At 40.9% G+C, this 18,443-nt stretch overlaps 1 protein-coding gene across 1 annotated transcript in view; it reads left to right on the top strand.

The window, feature by feature from the left end:
* The window catches only part of Cfap54 (cilia and flagella associated protein 54), a 339,812-nt gene that overhangs the window by 117,434 nt on the left and 203,935 nt on the right, over positions 1-18,443 (top strand). The window contains exons 28-32 of the mRNA XM_060377920.1: positions 1,441-1,596; positions 4,231-4,353; positions 13,305-13,430; positions 15,359-15,476; positions 17,495-17,584. Of these exons, the coding sequence (XP_060233903.1) occupies positions 1,441-1,596; positions 4,231-4,353; positions 13,305-13,430; positions 15,359-15,476; positions 17,495-17,584 (613 nt within the window). The remainder of the gene's footprint in view (positions 1-1,440; positions 1,597-4,230; positions 4,354-13,304; positions 13,431-15,358; positions 15,477-17,494; positions 17,585-18,443) is intronic.

Below are 18,443 nucleotides of genomic sequence, written 5' to 3'. Positions count from 1 at the left end.
GTCTCACAGCTCAGTTCACGCTTCCTTCTCCATTTGCCTTTTCCCCACTCTATACAAGACCAGGATATACTTCAGAATTTAAATCTCTACAATGTGGACACTGAAACACTTGTAGTCCCACCCCTCTGAGAAGATGGTGGCTTCATTTTTATATGGTTTCTCGGCTTTGGAAAACTATGCAAAGATTAGCATGTTATTATTCTTTACAAAATGGGATCTCAACCAATTTTCTGCTCAGCCACCTGCTTTCCTTAAACTGTCCCTTTTCTTAGAGATGTTCCATGCTGGTATATATTAACTTGCCATCTCTTTTGAATTATAAAATCGCATGCTTATACAGAGGCAGGGATCTAATCGCTCTACCAGTGACAGACTCCCAGAGCTTCTGTATCAGGCTCTGCAGTCGGTAGCCCCTAGTGATTTCTGTTTTTAATAATGATTTTATATTAGGCCTTTATTCTAGCTTGTGAGTCTCTCTTTGCTCTGACCTTCATCACTAGATATGGAAGATTCAGACCTCTACTTTCATTCCTATTCTGTTTTTTTTTTTTTTTCTTTTTGGTAATAGTTGTTTTCAATACACCTTTTTGATTTGTTGACTAATGAACCCAGTAGTTTGTCACATGAGGCCTATACCTGTAAAATGACTTTTCTCCAGTCCAGTTCACTGTCTTTGGAGCTCAGGTTCTCAGAACAGTTTCTTGTCTGCCACACCCAGTTTGAAAAAGCCATTTAAAATGAGCTTTGGTGAATTTCACACCAGAAACTACCATTCCAGTAAAAGCTACTTGTATATAGCTTTCTGGCCAGTGTTTGTACAGTTTCTCTTATGAAGAACGTGGCTATAAATAGAAAACAACAAACTTTTTCCCCAAGAGGAAAGTGAAAGGAAAAGAGAGGATTTTTAGATTTTAATATGTCTTTTTAGAAGACATATTAATAGTACAACCCTTAAGTTTGCATTCTTCATCATTTCTATTTAGTTAGTGAAAATATAAATAGAAGAATTAATCTGGCTTGGTGAAAACATTCCATTTTCTTGCAAATTAAGCAGTGAAATTAGAATCTGTTAATCAAGTGGGTACAATATTATTGATATATTACACTTTACTCATTATTCACCACAATTTATGGTTTTGTGAGGATTTTTTTTCTGAAGTTAAAATATAGCTCATGGTTTGTTTGTTTGTTTGTTTGCCAATAAAATTGTTGTCCACATTTTCTGTTGTTAGTGGCTTTTGTATTGTCTTACAAGCCACACTGGAGTTTATTTCCAAGATCATGCTATGCATGTGTAGCATTAAGGGAGAGGTAGAGTCCTTTCTCAATTTAGATTTTCTTCATATTATTGTTCATGTTGCCGTCTCTGTTCCTTAAAGATACGTGGAATTGAGGGCCTGACATTCAGCCTGAGTAACAGTGTTTCTTATATCTGCATAGCTCGCTAGACTGATGGAATGTGAGAATGTGCTGGTGGCGCTAGATCTCAGCAACTTCCTCAATGATGCCAATTATGCCCTTCAAGCAGTGACCCAGTGCTACGGGCTCCTTGCGCCCATCATTTATCACAATATTGTTTTGGTACCTGTCATCCAGGTAAGGGTGTCCCCCAGCCCCCACAGGAGGTATGCATGGAGTGACAATTCAGTGACTCGTTATGGGAAAGAAGAGTAGTGTGTCCTCCATTAAGAACACACGGCCAAGAAGAAGCATTGTGAAATCTCAGGAGTTCACTGGAAAATGTCATAGGGAATTATACACCAGAAAAAAACAAAAACAAAACAAACAAAAAAACCGAAGTGCATTTCTTTGAAAACTCACGGTCTCATCAATGGCGTTAGTTAAACACTGGCAATCGTCATGTCTCAGTTTTAAGAGTTATTTCAGTTTTCATATTCTTGTCATTGTAGATAAAGCAGTATATTTTCAACACGCATTTCTAAACCATCGCAAGGATGTGCACAGTGAACAACCTGAGAAAGCCTGCTTGGTGGCACAGTTGCTATTCTCGTTCAAAGGGGGGAGAATAGACATTCTGGATAAACATCTGCGAAACATCTAGTTTTTTATCTGAAAGCAAGTAGGATCTGGCCTCTATTTATATTATGTAAACCTATCTGCACCTGTTTAAAAATCAAAAGTTAAATAAAGCAAAACTTTAAGGAAAAAGCAAACCAACCAACCCAGGAGATGACATCTGTAGTCTGGTGATCCCAGGGAAACCTTCCCAATTAAGATTGAACTTCTAGAAACAGTAAACTGCATGAGGCAAAAGGACCACGAAAAAGATTACAGAAAATGTGTGGAATTGGACAAAATATCCTTAAATAAATGAGCAGTAATTAGATGTGACAGGAAGCCTTGCAAGGTAGCCAACACCTAATAGGGAAAGGGACACACAAGGTCAGAATAGGCAGTTTACAGAAAACCAAATCCACTACATGCGGAGATGCTTGAGTATTTTGGAAACATACATTGGATTAACAATGGAAGATCTGCAAGTCCTGTTGCTGGTGAGAACGTATTGTAACAGTGGCATTCTGACTCACTGACAGGGAAATGTGAAATGTTATAAGCTTTTGGAGTTTGATAAAGCAACTTTAATTTTAATTAAATTAAATCTAACTTTAAGCAAAATTAAAACCAAATATATCTGATATAATAATTTTTCAACTGGCAATTTATTTCATAGAATAAAATTTTAATAAAATTAAAAACTACCTTTATTTTACAGGGCAACCACACTGTTAGTGTTACATAGAATAAAATCACTACTTGGCCAAATGCTGGACCTCCCACTACCCTTTGTGTCCAGGTCCATGCATTTTTTTCTCCTAGGGATTTGGTATGACAGATAACCACAATGGTCACTGACTTAACATATACTGGCCTCAAGTTGATTGCCTCATTGACCTTGTCAAAGCAGTGCTGCTTATGTGACAGGAAGCTTTGCAATTTGGCCATTACCCAATAGGTAAATAGACACAGGCTCTGAATAGGCAGTTCACGAGAAACCAAATCCACTACATGCTAAGCTCCTTAACATGCTGCTCATGGTGGCCACCTTAGCATGTATAAGGGTGTTTTCTGTAGTGTTTGGTGGAGACAGGATCAATGAAGAGAAACAACAGTAGTGCTAGAGCTAAAATATTAGCCATGAACTGTTCAATGTGAGAACAATGAATTACGGCCGGTCCATGCCAGATGAAAACATGCAGCCAGTAGCAACATAAACCAGGGCGGCCTCCATGGATTTGTAAGCACTTTTCAAGAGGCATAGTTGAAGGAAAAGATAAAAGTTCAGACAAATGTATATAAATGCCATCTTGTGAAATAGCAACAACATTCTCTTTGGGTACATTTATGCATCTCTGCACACACACATATACACACACACGTATGTATAAGCTTTGAGAAAAACTCTGGTAGTTGGCATGATTTGGGGATGTGGTACACAGTGGGGACGGAGGGTGAATTAACATGGAAGGGAGGAGCTAAGCGAGCCTTAAGCACCCTCACCAGTGTATCAAGAGAATGAAATATTGTTAGGACAGTGGCTTGAAGCAACCCAAAGAACACACTTGGGATCATGAGAATGAAGAAGGGCGGGGCATAGTCTCAGCTCTGTTTCTTTGGTGATAGTATTACTCTGACCTGTGCAATGTCAGTCTGTGACTGGGACCCCAATATGATGTAGTTCTTGATCAAATACAGGAACCCACTATGTGGAGCCAAGAGGGGAGATAGGCGCCAGGATTAATTGACTTTCAGTGCTGTGAACGCTCAGTTTTAATCTTAGAGGGGCTATCATTTCCAGTGCCTCCATCCATTCATACTAAGTCACGTGCAGCTGATCTTCTCTGTCCTTTGCCAACGTCCCCCTAAGTATAAAAGCAACCTTTAGTGCTGTGGATCCATAAAGCATTAGGCCTCTATCTTTTATGACACTTGTGAAAATAAGTATTGTTTTATAGCTATTTGTATATTCATTTTGTACTCTTCACTAGTTTTCCAGTTTACATAGATAGATGACTCATCTGAAAATTGAATATGTCCATTTTATCTATATAGATATTATTTTATAACCGATGAAGATGTTATCAATAATGACCAACAGCAGTGGTACTTCATAGCTTAAGACCGATATGATTTACATACTACATTTTATACTAAATAAGATGATATTTTGATATTTTGACTCAAAAATCATTGTGCTTTTTTTTTTTTTAGATCTTGATAAAATGTATTGTGGTTTTGCAAGGCATGCCAAATTTGGTTCACTCAAAGAAACACATTTCAAGCTTTGACAGCATACAGCACATGATAGCTTGCTCTATCTTCTACATGACAAAGGTATTGTTTGGATACTGTCATAAAATGTAGGACTGGTACTGAGTGACGAAGTCAAACATCATTTAATCATGGTAATTGGATTGTGTAAGAATAGCATCTCTCGGGCCAGAGACAGTGCTCAGAATTTATGAGTTCCTGCTGCTCTTGTAGAGGGCCTGAGTTTGTTTCTTAGCACAATGGCCCCATAACTCATGCTCCTCAGGATCCAACTCCCTCTTCTGATTTCAGAGGGCATCTGCACTAACTTGTGATTCAAAATAAAAAGCATAGCCAAAGCAAGTTTTCTTAGATGAAAAGCAAATGTGAAGCCTACACACTATAGGATGGTAACTGCTGTTGAATCTTTGATAAAATTATGGTACTCCGTGAACTCAACCTTGTTATCACTGAAATGGCATTTGGATATCATCTGGCATTATATACAGTCACACAGAACACATGTTCCAAAACCCTGTAATACTAGTAAGACAGTATGCTGTGTGCAGTATGTATATGACCTTGTCATGCTGTGATAATGATGGATGGAAAGGGCAGGCAGGCTTCGACTATCAAGGCTAGGGTTTGGGTTAAGTTAATGGAACTTAGCTCAACAGAGACAAACAACAGTTGAGTGTGGTGACCATATCTTTAATGCCAGCATTTGGAAGGCAGAGGAGTGTGGATCTCTGTGAGTTCAAGCCAGCCTAGTCTACATAGTGAGTTCCAAGGCAACCAGAGTTAAATAGTGAGATCTTGTCTCAGAACAAGACAAGACAAAACAAAAGCAAAAATCCTAAAACCAAACCAAACAAACAAAAAGACCAAAACCCAGAAACAAGCAACAAGATCAATTAAAGGGTCAATCAGTGAATGAATATATATATATACATATATTGCTGTCATGAAATCAGAATGTAAAAAAACAAGGGCAGCCATGAAGGGAAGAACAGGCGAGCTGTACTCTTGGGGTATGCACCTGGTGTGTCAAACTCTGAAGTCAGGTATAGAGGCAAATCCAGACCATAGGTTGGGAGTGGTGAATCTGGAGATATGAGCTGAGGATGGACACAGGCAAGGTGTAGTGGGAGATAAACTGCTTTCTCAGGTTTCAGTCTGCTCCTTCATTCAAGCGATATCTGTCAGGTTTTGTTTTGGGCATTTGGTGTATGCTCAAAGATTTAGGGCCTCCATGGATGACACCAGCTGTCCAGCTTGGGTAATGAATAGTAGGCAGTACAACACACAGGCATGTGGAAAAACTGGGAGAGGTTTCACTTGAGGTCTGGATATTCTTTAAGCATTAGGTACAGACTTGAGTGCCCACTCAGGCCACACAGGTAAAACAATGTGTGATTTGGTTGGTATGAGGCCAGGTTGTTGGGTCCCGAGACAAACTTACCTATAGCAATGAAAATTCCTTAAAGAAATAAGTAATCAAGATAAGAACCCAGTTCTGTCTCCTGAGCTTATATTTTAGTGGGGGAAGACAGAACACACACACACACACACACACACACACACACGTAATTCTGTGAAGCCTTAAAGGACATAAGTGAAAAGAAAATCAGGCAAGGGAAAACTTTTATGGGCTGGGCTTACATTAGATGAGAAGGCCAGAAACAGTAGGCAGAACATCTGAACAAATGCACTTAGAGCCCCGTGGCTATCTTGCAACTGTCAGCATTTCAGAAGAGTAGAAATTAGATTTCTTTTTTTTTTTTAAAGTATAGAGGGAGGAAGATTAAGCCCAATCTGTAAATATTTGTTTTATTTACTCTCTACTATGTTGGGAAAGACCAGTGATGAGCTAGGACCAAGGAGACAAAGACAACTTTAAAGAATGAACAACCAGATGATACAAAACCAACCAATCAACCAACCAATCAAATAAATGATACAAGACTTCAAGCTTCTGTCACGAACAGCTCTGATAAAGATTGTGGTAACAGTGGCTTATGAGTCAAATCTGAAAATACCTCAGTGTAGAGCTGCTCACAGGTGGTAAATAGACTCAGAAGGCAGACCCAGCAGTCATGACAGGAGAATGCCAGGAGTCTGGGTTTGAGAAAAAACAAAACAAAACAAAAAAACAGACAGAGCAGTAATAGGCAACCCATGTTCCAAGCAGGATTAAGGTAGGGACGTTCATGTAGAGAGGTGTTGGTGCTATGTCTGAAGTGGAAGGTTAAGGACAAGCCTTAGAATCTGGAGTACTGAAGAACAGGTTCCTTGCAATACAAGCAAAACCAACTGGCTCCCAGCAGCACCAGAAGTTAAAATACTAAAATGCCATTTCAAGGATAAGTCCTGAGGTCACAGAACTAATAACCAACAAAAATACTATTCATTTATTCAGGAAAAGATAGACACTTTCAAAATACAAGTGTTGGCAGAGCATTGTGCCCATGAACTTATCTGAGGAAAACACTTGAGAACACACTTTATCAAATGACAATTGATTCCAAGCAGAAGTCCCGAGATACGGGTAGACAAAAAGAGAGGAATAATTGGAACAATGAATCTCTCAACATATGTATTATTACAAGAAAATAGATGATAAGGTCTGAGTTGGACTTTGTAACATGAATGCTAAGTAGGAAGGTTTCTTGAAAGACAAGAGTCATTCCTGAAAGACGAACTTATTACTAACCCCAAACAAAAGCTTCCATTGTATCTGAGGAGGGGTGAGTGATACCAGGTAGATTCTTGGACCATGTTTGTACAAAATTATGACCATTACATGAAGTGCGTGTAGCCCAAGGCTCTTGTTTTCTCTGAGAGGACACACACACATATGTAAAAATAATTTAGTTATATGTGACTGTGAACAGAACTTTACAGTTACAGTAGGACTTGTAAGTGTACAGGGAGGAAAAAGAATGAAGTCAAGAGAGAGAGAGAGATAGAAAGCAAGACAAGAAATATGGGCTGGGAGGGAAGCAGGATAATTTAACCAAAGCAAGAAGCAAGGGAGAATGTTCAATTTTAAAGATGGAGGAAGCAATAAAATAATTTTTAACCACTTTACAAAGTTTGGATGATCTTAGAAGACACGCTTCAGAAGGGCTTGAAATGCATGTTCTAATACAGATATTCCTTCGAGAAAGACGTCTACAGTGAAGAGGACAGTGGTGATGGTCAAATACCAACAAAAGTAATGGAGGGAAATGATGATTTTCAAGGCATAAAAAGCAGCGTTCAAAACCATGGACATTAACCAGAGACAAGAGTGGCATTGTATGCTGTCCTTTGACATTTCTGGGCTGACCTCCCTGGACGTTGGAAGGCTTCAGATCTATTACATGCTGGTCTCATGACAGGTTCAATGTCCAACATAAAAGACCAAGTCTTGCCTCTGGTTGGTTATTAGCACCACAGAAAGGGAAAGAGTTCAAATTAAAATAAAGCTTGATTTTTTTTTTATATATATAACAGCAAATCAAAGAAAAATAAGATTGCATGAAAAATGCCACAAAGACATTTGATAACAGGTAGCAACCTTTCCTTTAATAAAATTGCTAGCAAGTTCAGGATGAAAGAGAGCTGCTGAATAACGATAAGGACATTTACCCAAATTTTAAAGCAAATATCATGCTAAATGGCAAATTTCTGAAGCCATTTCCTCAAAAACCAGGCCCAGGAAGGACTTTTACCAGGGAGTCATTATTTTTAGAGGTTTCCCTGTGTGATAGGCATAGATTTGAAATACTTTTAAAATAGTAGAAAGGAAAAATGTAGCTTATAATTTTAGGGGTCTCAACATCTTGTAAGGAACAATTAGAATCATATGAAGACTATATCAGGTAGGCATATATTAAGCTGATATGATAGTTTTATTTTATGTCAGAAATCATTAGAAATGGAGAGGGCAGACTACACTACTCAAAACCCAGCAATGAGTCAGAGAACCTGCATAAAAGAACTGAAACCTTCCCAAGGATAGACATCCAAATCTGAGCATATGGCAGGCTACACCAAGTTCCTGGGCACCAAGATGTGCTGTAACAGGAATATAAATCTTTCCCAAAGTAACACTTAAATTTAATCACAATTCCTATGGGCTTCTCTACACTCATTTAAAGGTTCTCAATAGATACAAAACCTCACACATAACCACCTTAGTAAAAATGGTGTTAACGGCATTGTGGGAAAATTGATCCGTGGACTAGATTAGAGGGCTCAGCCCACGTCTCTGGAGGAAATGAGTGTGTTCCAAAGGTAGTAATCTGAGGGACCATGGAGACTCTGCTCTATTATTATAGTTTGCAGTGTTGGGGGCCCTGGTGTAAGTGACTGAGCATCTGAAGTAAACCCAGGGCCCTACCTCCCACCATAATGACCTCCAGCTGGATCCAAGGAAGTCTGTATGGCCTTAGAGTCAGGGGTCACCTTCCTCAGCAAGGGGGGACACATGCTGGGAAATTTAGCTAGTTGTGTTTGGGACATTTTTACGGCAGGAAATTATAAACAAAGCTAGAGGCAAATATCAGAATGGGAAAAAATACATGGCAGGTACAGGATTGTTAGCACCGATTGCTCCAGAGAATAAATAACCAATGAGAAAATAGACAGTTTTTTTTTTAATAGTTCATGACAAAGAGATTCAAGACTATCGTTAATCCCGTAGGGTGTGGTTAAAGATTTGAGCTGCTTTAAAGGCGTAGCAGTGAGCAGGTGTCAGGTGACAAAAGGCCATGTTCTGAGACCCAAGAGGAGACTTCAAGGGGTTTCACACTCAGGGATGGTAACATGGATGTGCATTATAGAGAAAGAAATTGTTCCAGTTGTGTACAGCTAGTGATCTGAAGGGTATGAGACCTGAGGCAGGGGATGAGTTAGAAGGGGAGTGATAAATAACTACACAAGTGGAAAAAGCAAGAGGCAGAGGAGACTGACAGGCTCAAGAGTTATTTATGAGCTGAGTGGAGAAGCTGGCAATCCATCATGTTTAAGGGGTGAAGGATGCAAAGGCAGGGCCTGTGTTAATGCCCAGCTATATCTTCCGGACAACTGGACAAGCACAATAATTTTAATTGGCCCCAGAGGAGGAATATTTTCTGTGTGTGTAGCGAAGAAGAAACTGATGTGTTCTGGATAGATTCAATTTTGAGGCTTGCAGAATATCCAAAGAAGTGCTCCTCAAACGGTCCTGATGGCCAGTTGTTCAGGTGAGGAGAATTATGTGTAATAGCAGAGGGGCCCCTCCACATGGACCACAGCTGGAGCGGTGGCAAATTAGGATGCTGCCTCAGACTGTTGAGAGAGAAGGGAAGAGTTACTTATGTAAAAGGTCCAAAGAGGCACTTGGTCCAGGGAGCAGCTCTGGCTTCCAAACAACAGGCATGGGAAGGAGTCTGATGAAACCCCGCCTCTCTGTCATCTCCCACCCTTCTCAGCCTTTCTGCTGCGTTTGTCTCTGTCCCCATCAATTGCTGTAACCACTAGCAACACCTACCATTTCTTAGTGTTGCCAAATTCATTAGTACTGTGCTGGGCCTAGAGTGCCCCTACTGTATTTCATTATTATTACCATCCTCCTGTATGGGTGTTTTGCCTGTATGTATGTGCACCATGTGTGTGCCTGGTGTCCATGGAAATCAGAAAAGGGTGTTGGATTCTCTAGAGCTGGAGTTATAGACAGTTGTGAGCCACCATTTGGGTGCTGGGAACTGAACCAGGTCCTCTGCAAGAATAAGCACTTTTAACTATTGAACTACCTCTCCACACCCCTACTACTTTCTTTAGAGAATGCTCATCTGTTTGGCTGCCCTTCCACGGCAGAGGATTATTTCTGTGGAGGTGTGTCTCTTTCAGGTAAGGGGAGGGGCAGCTTGAACTCTCCTTCAGAACACTGAATACAGTTAAGCACCCCACTTTAATGACAGGGACCACTCAGGGCTCCAGCCTAGGGAAGAAACTATATTCCAAGGTATCTGGTGACTGCAATAGCAAATTTTCTGTTAAGAACAAACAATAAGCCCTGCCTATCTGAGTATTGAAAACATCAACGTCTGCAGGGAGAAAGGGTAAAGATGTGGACAGGAGAGCAAGATTGCCAGCTGACAGTGAGGGCATAGAAATAGGAGTGGGTTCCAGAGAGAGCAGCTGTGGAATATGGGGGAGGGTGCTGGTTCCATTAGGCCTCTATGGAGGCCACGTCCTTGAGTTCTCCTGCTGCCACCTTCAGCCCTTGGTGCACAGTGGCTCTGGGCTTGCTCTGTGTACTTCCTGGTTTGCCAGTCATGTCCATACCTCTTTCCCCCTCACTTGAGGAATCTGGGGATTAAGTTATATCATACTGGAAATGACCCTATAAACATTCTGACCTGGAAAAGGAATATAATCATCAGGATGTTTGATATTGGAGGTGGGTTTTTTCCCAGCTGGTACAGTTGGACATTGCCATTTTAGAAGTTTCCTTTAGCTTGGTCTGTAGTTCCCAAATCATGGGCTATCTCTGAACCCCAGATTTCAGGTGTCAGATTTCATTTGACACAAACAGCTCTAGGTTTTCTCTTAGAGCATGTGAAACTCAGTCAAGCAACAGTTTTCTCATCTGAAAAAAAAATCCTCAGAGAACTCAGGCTTTCTATTTAAGCAACAGTATTTTCCTCAAGTTATGGCAGTCCCAAATGAGGTGCCAGTTCTGAGACTTGTCCTTGTCATCTCACAGATTTTTGCATTGTTTTAAAGTTGTCAGTGCTAAATATTCAAGAGCATTTCTGTCCATTATTTGGTATGATGAATAGGATCAGTCCTTTGTCTTTCTCTTTGTTAGAAAAATCAATTCTCATTTATTGTTTTCTCATTATATATTTAGACAAGAGGGGGAAGGTCACACAGTTCTGAGCCAGAAGAAAGCACACCCATGAGCAGCTGGTGTAGAGTACAGAGTGCTTGTCAGCCCACGTCTGTTTTCAAATAGCAATGCTTGCCCCACTCATACACACGGTTTTTCAATTTCAATTAAAACACAATTACCTTGCTCTCCTCTTTTTCTTTCCTCCCTCCAGCCTCTCCAAAGTCCCCTTCCCTCAACTCTTTCCATATCCCTCCAACTCTCAAATTGGTAGCCTCTCTTTTCTTTGATTATTGTCATATTTTTGTGTGTGTATGTGCACGCACAGACATATAAAATAGAACCTGTTGAGCCCATTTTTTGATTGTGTGTGCGCGGTTTCAGAGATGGCCACATTGTATTGGATAACCAAGAAGGGGGCTCACCCTCTAGGAGAGGCTAATTCTCCCTCAGTTTTAGCTGTCTGTGGCTCCTCGAGGTGGGATCCTGTGACATGCCCTTCCAGGTCAGCATGCCTATTGGTATTATTGCGGTTCTGATCTTGTTTATGTAGCTGTTTTTAGCAGAGACTGTTTCACAGCTCACTCCCTTGTATTCTGGCTCTTACGTTGGGGCTGAATTCCTCCCAACTCATTGCTCTCTGCATTGTGTTTAGTTGTGGTTTTCTGTGATGGTTCCATTTGCTGTAAAGATTCTTTGATTAGGGGCAGTAGCTACACTTATCCAGTAAAGATGACTTTGTGACCACGCATCTCATATACATTTTGTCATGACATTAAACTTTTGTCTCAGGCATTCAACACCCTGCAGGGCCTAGCCCTGCCACAATGTCCTTGCTACATTATAGTCCTCACAATGCAGTGCTTTTTTAGAACACATTGTCTTGTCTCCACAGAAACATTCCTGCTTCTTAGTATTGGGTAGGTCTTAGCAGATACAGCTAACCATTCACTGTTTCTAAGTCGCTTCATACAGGCCTTCTCCACGTGTGAGGTAGCAGTGATTATGTATCTGGAATAAGAACCATCTTAACAGAGTGTCTACATGTATAGCACTTTAATACAAACATATTTATTATGTATAGCTCCCCCCTGGGGCCTCCCATGAGCATCTGCCCTTTCCTTCACCGAGTTACTATAGTGGGAAATGTGCAAACCAGATTACTGGCCACAAAATCCCCTTGGAGGTGATGCTAGAACCAGGATTTTAATGATAAGATAGACCAAGCCTTAGAAATAAGGGGTGACCAGGTACATTAGGAAATGACTCAGCCATGGAGAGACACAAGGTTTTGGTTCAGAAACATGGAGGTGTCAGGATTATGCTCGGCCCAATAAGGACATGGTGGTGAAAGATTACTCTTCAAGTGGACAAGAGCCAGACTGGAAAGGGCAAAGAGTGACCACTGGGCAGTGTAAATGAGAAGGACAGAGCAGCTCTTCCTCTCTGAGAGTCCACATACGCTTCCTCGCAGGTTTTCAGAGGATCTGTCCAACCCCCCACTAAGATGTTTTGCAAAGCACCAGGGAGTGCTCCTCTCCACACTCAGGGTACCGTGTAGTCAGGGATGGTGCCATTTGCCACAGAAGGCGACTTGAGAGAAGGTGGGCATGGTGGCACCTGCCGGCAATCTGGAATCGAGCACTTTGTCGGTAACGACAGCATTAAGAGTGCTGGACCATCCTCAGCCGTGCAGTGAGTGAGTTTGACACCAGCCTAGGCTCCCTGAGACCTTGTTTCAAAAACAAAGCAACCAAAACAAAACAAAACAAACAAACAAAGCAAACAAACAAAAAAACCCCAAAATGAGCAACAAAACACTCAAAACAAAAGGTACTGTGTATGTGGCCTGCCGGAACAATTGTTTTAATATGACTCTTAAAAGCAGAAATAATTTTTTAATGGTGGAGGGCTATATCACAAAGCATAAAGCTATATGTCCCAGAGAGATAGGAAATGCATTATTGATAAAAAGCTGTTGTTAGTTCTCTGTTTAAAGAATAGTAGAGTTACACATTTTCAATTCTAGAGAAATATAATCCTGAACTAAGTTTCCAGTTTTCTTAACAATTGTGAGGTGACTTAGGGGAATTTGAATTTATGAAAAATTATGCATTGCACTTAGAAACAGAGAGGCTTCCAGCAGAGATGATTAATACTTATTTTTAATTAGATCCTACGTTCCTGGAAGGAATATGACCTAGCAATATCTATTATAAATTATGGGAAAAAGACGTTGGACATCACATCAAAGTGCAAATCTTTATTTGGTAGTGACCAAGATGATGTCGGAGATGAGGTAATTTGTTTTATTGTTTTGTTTCTCTTCTTCAAATATATTTAGTGGTTTCATTTACTAACATTAAACACACCAGAAATCGATCAACTTACTATCTTTATGTTGAGGAAAGTGATTTCATTATGAACTTCTTTAACTTAAAAAAAACATTTTTGAGATATGGTCAAGAGCTATAATGTTGAATAGTCTACATTCCAAGTACTGACTGCATGGTAGATGAGGATAGACCTTTCTACAGCCATGTGGACACTGCATTGCAAAGGCATTTTTAGGAAGCATTGAGTCAAAGTTGCTTTGTTCTGGGTGCCTCACAGAAGGAAGTAAACACACAGCTGTACTTTCATCTTATGCTCAAAGCCGAGATACCTAGACACCCCCCCCCCCCCCTAAACAAGGCTGCTGATTTTGAGATTAATCTTCCACATGTGCTTCATAAGCAGGAGTCTTAGAGGGACTTGCTTTTTGTTGGAATGGTGTGGGCTAAATGTGTTTGTAGGTCAGATTTTGAGAAGTTATTTGGTTTCCTGGGCTTCTGAGACATACCAGGAAGGGCCTTTGGCCTCTTGCCACTCACATTGAGTTAGATTGGCTCCATACCTCCTTCCTAAGATAGAGAAGCAAGACATCCTGTTGGCTGGTAAGGTTTCTAAATCATCCTGCTAGAGGACCTTTTAAGCTGTAACATCTTTTGGGGGAGTAGGATATGGGGTTTGCTTTGCCTAGAGGGAATTTTGATTGAATTGGAGATTTGAGTTTGTTGTTTCAAAGCCAATTGCCCCTCATGTCATCCATACCTTGACTCAAAAAAAAAAAAAAAAAAAAAAAAAAAGCTCTGTACAGTTTTGCTGTCTCACTCCTCTCTTCTTGAAGCATCTGGTCCTGCAGGAGGCTGTGACACTTCCCCCTGACTAAGGTTGTAAGATCTGCTAATTTGTCAGAGCCAGAAATCACTAGAGCCACTGGAGACCTCTTCCCAGAATAAAGAGGCTTAGAAGGTTTTGTTTGTGATAACAAGAGACAGTGCGGGTCAATTCTCAGTCTCAGATGGAGAAAACATGGTGGGGAGCCTGGTCACACACAGGCCAGTCCTTAATCTGCTAATTACTGATCCTTTTAGGTTTTAGCGAAAGGCAGAGTGGTAGAGGCCATTAGTTAGGTTGTAATGGAGCTCCTTCTGGGAGAGTAAGAATGAAAGGAATAAAAAGAGAACTTCCCTGGGGCTGGCTGAGGATTTTACTTTTAGGATTTTTTGGAGGTGACGGCTACTTTAGGAAGAGTGCGGTGACTGGAGATGTGGCACAGTAGGTGGAGGGGTTTCGAAGCATGCTTGAAGCCCCAGGTTTAATGCCTCGCTCTGTCTGCATAAACCGATGGCCGTGGAACATGTTTGTAATCCCAGCACTAGGGAGGTGGAAGAGGGGAGATCAGAAGTTCAAAGTCATCCTTGACTACTTAGTTATTTGAGGCCAGCATGAGCTAGAGAAGATACTTTTTCCAAACACACGTGTGACACACACGTATATACAGACAGACAGATACACCAAGACACACAGGTATATACAGACAGACAGACAGATACACCAAGACACATGTGCAAAGAGATACACAAAGATACACACACACCACCACCGCCACCACCCCACCATCACTATCACATGTTCCAGGAGGTGATGGCTTAGGGTGGGAGTTCCCAGATGGGAGGGTGAAGAAATAGGAACATTTTGGTTCTCTCCACATAACTCTTAGAACCTTTATCTAGAATGCAACATTACAAGTTACTATAAGTTGCTAATTGTTGGCTAGCTTCACAGATCATAGTTTTGCCTAATAAATAGCAAAGGGATAAACAGAACATAGAGCAGGTTATTTGAAAATGACAGTTTTCCTAACGTGTTGAAATACGTTTTGACATTTACCAATATTTCTAGGGTGTTTTTACTAAGAAAATGTCAAAAACCAAGAAGCCACAGCAGGTGCTGTTGCCTGAAAAGATAAACGAACAGCTGGGCATGTTGGAGACACATCTACTCAAACTGACAAAGCAATGTAAGAATTTCCCTCTTGTATCTGTTTAGCATTATGTTTCTTAAAATGAGAAAATATTTTGCTGAAAGAATTAAGATGAGATTAGTATTTGCTAAACCCTTTAAGGCTTATGCAGTATGTCTACATCAGGCCATTAATCCTAACAACACCTCAATAGGAGTTTGCTCACTGCTCTTTACAGGTGTGCTTTATAACGATAAAGGATTTACTCAGGATTGCATGGCTGCCTTGGACTTGGGCCCATGTCTTCCTCCAGCTTTAGAGTAGGTCTTTACAACCTTGGCACTATTGTTATCTTGGTCTAGATAGTTCTTTGCAGATTGTCCTAGTTAGGGTTATTATTGCTTTGATGAAACCCCATGACCAAAAAGCAAGTTGGGGAGGAAAGGGTTTGTTTATTTGGCTTGTGCTTACATGTTGCTGTTCATCACTGAAGGAAGTCAAGACAAGAACTCAAACAGGGCAGGATCCTGGAGGCAGGAGCTGATGCAGAGGCCATGGAAGGGTGCTGCTTACTGGCTTGCTCCTTATGGCTTGCTCAGCCTGCTTTCTTATAGAATGCAGAACCACCAGCTGACGAGTGTCACCACTCACACTGGGCTGGTCCCTCCTCCATCAATCACTAATTAAGAAAAAAAAAATGCCCTCCAGCTGGATTTTATGGAGTCATTTTCTTAATTGAGGTTTCCTCCTTTCGGATAACTCTAGCTTGTGTAAAGTTGACATAAGCCCAGCCAGCACAGTAGGGGTGTCCTTTTCCTAGGCACTGAAGGATGTAGGACAGCATCTCTGGACCCTGCTCATAGGAGCAGAACACACCATCTATGATATTGTAACTGACTAGAAAGCTATATATTGGTGGTAGTGTGTGAGGGGGTGGGAATGGCCTCAAATTGAGAGTTGCTGCCGATAAGCAGCAATTACGCATGGGAGAAATCCCAGGGTTGTGTAATAGTGTTACTGGGAGGTCTAAACCCTGACCTATATGAGTAGTGAGAAGAGTGAGAGATAAGCTTAACTTTGGGTCATCAGCCTATAGGAACTTCATAATGGACTGATGTCTTAATGCAATGATTAGTATTTTAGACTTTGCAGTTTGCAAAGCTACCTGGGAATTTGATTTACTTTTTGATGGTTTTTACATTTTTGTTAAAGCACACTAAAGTATTGCAGAAAAAAGAATGCATCCATAGTTCTCCCAAGTGGGTGGCCCCATTGTTTTTGGGAGCTGACTGAGAGAGTATGTCCCAGCTTGTCCCTTTTATAATATACTTTGGCTATTCTGTTGGCTTTCTCTCATTTTCAACATATTTCTTGCCTGTTTCAGGCTCAGTTTTTATATTAAACCTGATCTTATATTGTTCTAATAATTAGTAAATCTAGTTTAGGAAAAACTGAATTCAGTAACAATAAAAATGATTTTGCAGTGTCCTTTGTGTGAGACACCATTTAAAATACATTAAAAATCATACAAATTCTATGTAACAACCATAAAAAGGAAACTGCTTTATCTCCATTTTAAAGGCAAGAAAGCCAAGGCAGAGATTCTAAATACTCCACCACCAACGACCACGAAATTTCCCATCTTAAAAGTGTCAGGCTTAGAACATGAGACAGAGCTGGGCAGGGTGGTACACACCTGTAGTCACAGCACTCAGGAGGCTGAGGCAGGAGGACATCCATTTCAGGTGAGCCTGGGCTACATTAGGAGTCCATGTCTTAACACCAAGTAAATGGACCCTGACACAGACAGTCCGGCTCTGGGGGTGCTGCTGCACGTTATTAGTTCTAGAGTGACTTCAAAAGGATGGGGCTACTGTAACAGCTAGATCTTGATAGGGGGGCCCCTTAAATTTTAAGGGAAAGGAAAATAATTGATTTTTTAATGCCTATGTATTTTAGTATTTAGTTGAATATTTTCCCTATTTATTAAAAAAAATCCTCCCCAAAAGATTAATATGTTTTGGTTGTTGCGATCCAAACAGAAATTAGAATTTCCTTTCTTTTTTAAATCTCAGTCCTCCCAAGTGAACTCTCAGGAGCAGAGGACCCGATCTTTCTCTACCCGGTGGTTTTAAACTGGTCGGTGAAAGGCGCCATGAAGGAAAGTGAGTGATGGGAAAGGGACTTATGCCGCTGCATGTTACTTCTGTGTGTGCTCGAGATGTCTTCCATGCTCAGCGTTCTCACCCCCTGAGAGTAGCGTAGACCCTTGACTGCTAAGTCACTGGGAAACCTAAAACACTTAAAGTCTGGGAAGGAAGAGCCTTCCCGGCTGCTTTGAAGCAAGCTGTGTGTCATTATGAAGCTGACAAAAAGAAGGGCCCTGGAAAATGCAGTCATTATCCAGCGACGAAGAGATGGCAGCTTTTTTGTTAGCTCTGAGTGATGTGTAAGACGTGACCAGCACTTTCTCCTGATGGCCATACGACACAAGCAACTTCAGTTAAATCTTTTATTATTGAGGTTTTTGTAGGATGAACCAAAAATGCAGCATAAAATACCAGTGGCCTTTGGAATGAAACAGTAGCTCATCCATCACGTACTCCTTTAATATTTAATAAGTGAAATATTTAACTAGTAAGTGGGCTCATTCCAGAAGAGAGTAATCCTTTCTCTCCTACCAGTCACTCACTGCTTGGGGTTCCTCACCTCAGGATGAGGCCCCCGGCAAGATTTCCCTCATCTTCCTTGGATGTTGGTTTTTGTTGTCATTGTTCAGGATGATACAATGTTGACATTTCATGGGAGTGGCCTCCTTGTCGTAGCTGGAAGACCCAATCTCACAGTAGACTTTCTGATCCTTTGGCTTTTATGCTCTCTCTACCCTTTCTTCCACAATGTTTCCTGAGCCTTAGGCATGGGGTTTTGACACAGATGTATCAGTTTGGTTTGGGCACCCACTGGTTAGTTGTTCTCTGCATTTTGAATTGTGTCTTTCTATAATGGGCTCCATCTGCTGCCAAA

The sequence above is a fragment of the Meriones unguiculatus genome, chromosome 2 (genome assembly GCF_030254825.1).
Source record: "Meriones unguiculatus strain TT.TT164.6M chromosome 2, Bangor_MerUng_6.1, whole genome shotgun sequence".
Taxonomy (NCBI): Eukaryota; Metazoa; Chordata; class Mammalia; order Rodentia; family Muridae; genus Meriones; species Meriones unguiculatus.
The sequence above is the reverse complement of the archived record's forward strand: the minus strand, read 5'-3'. Positions and strand labels throughout refer to the sequence as shown.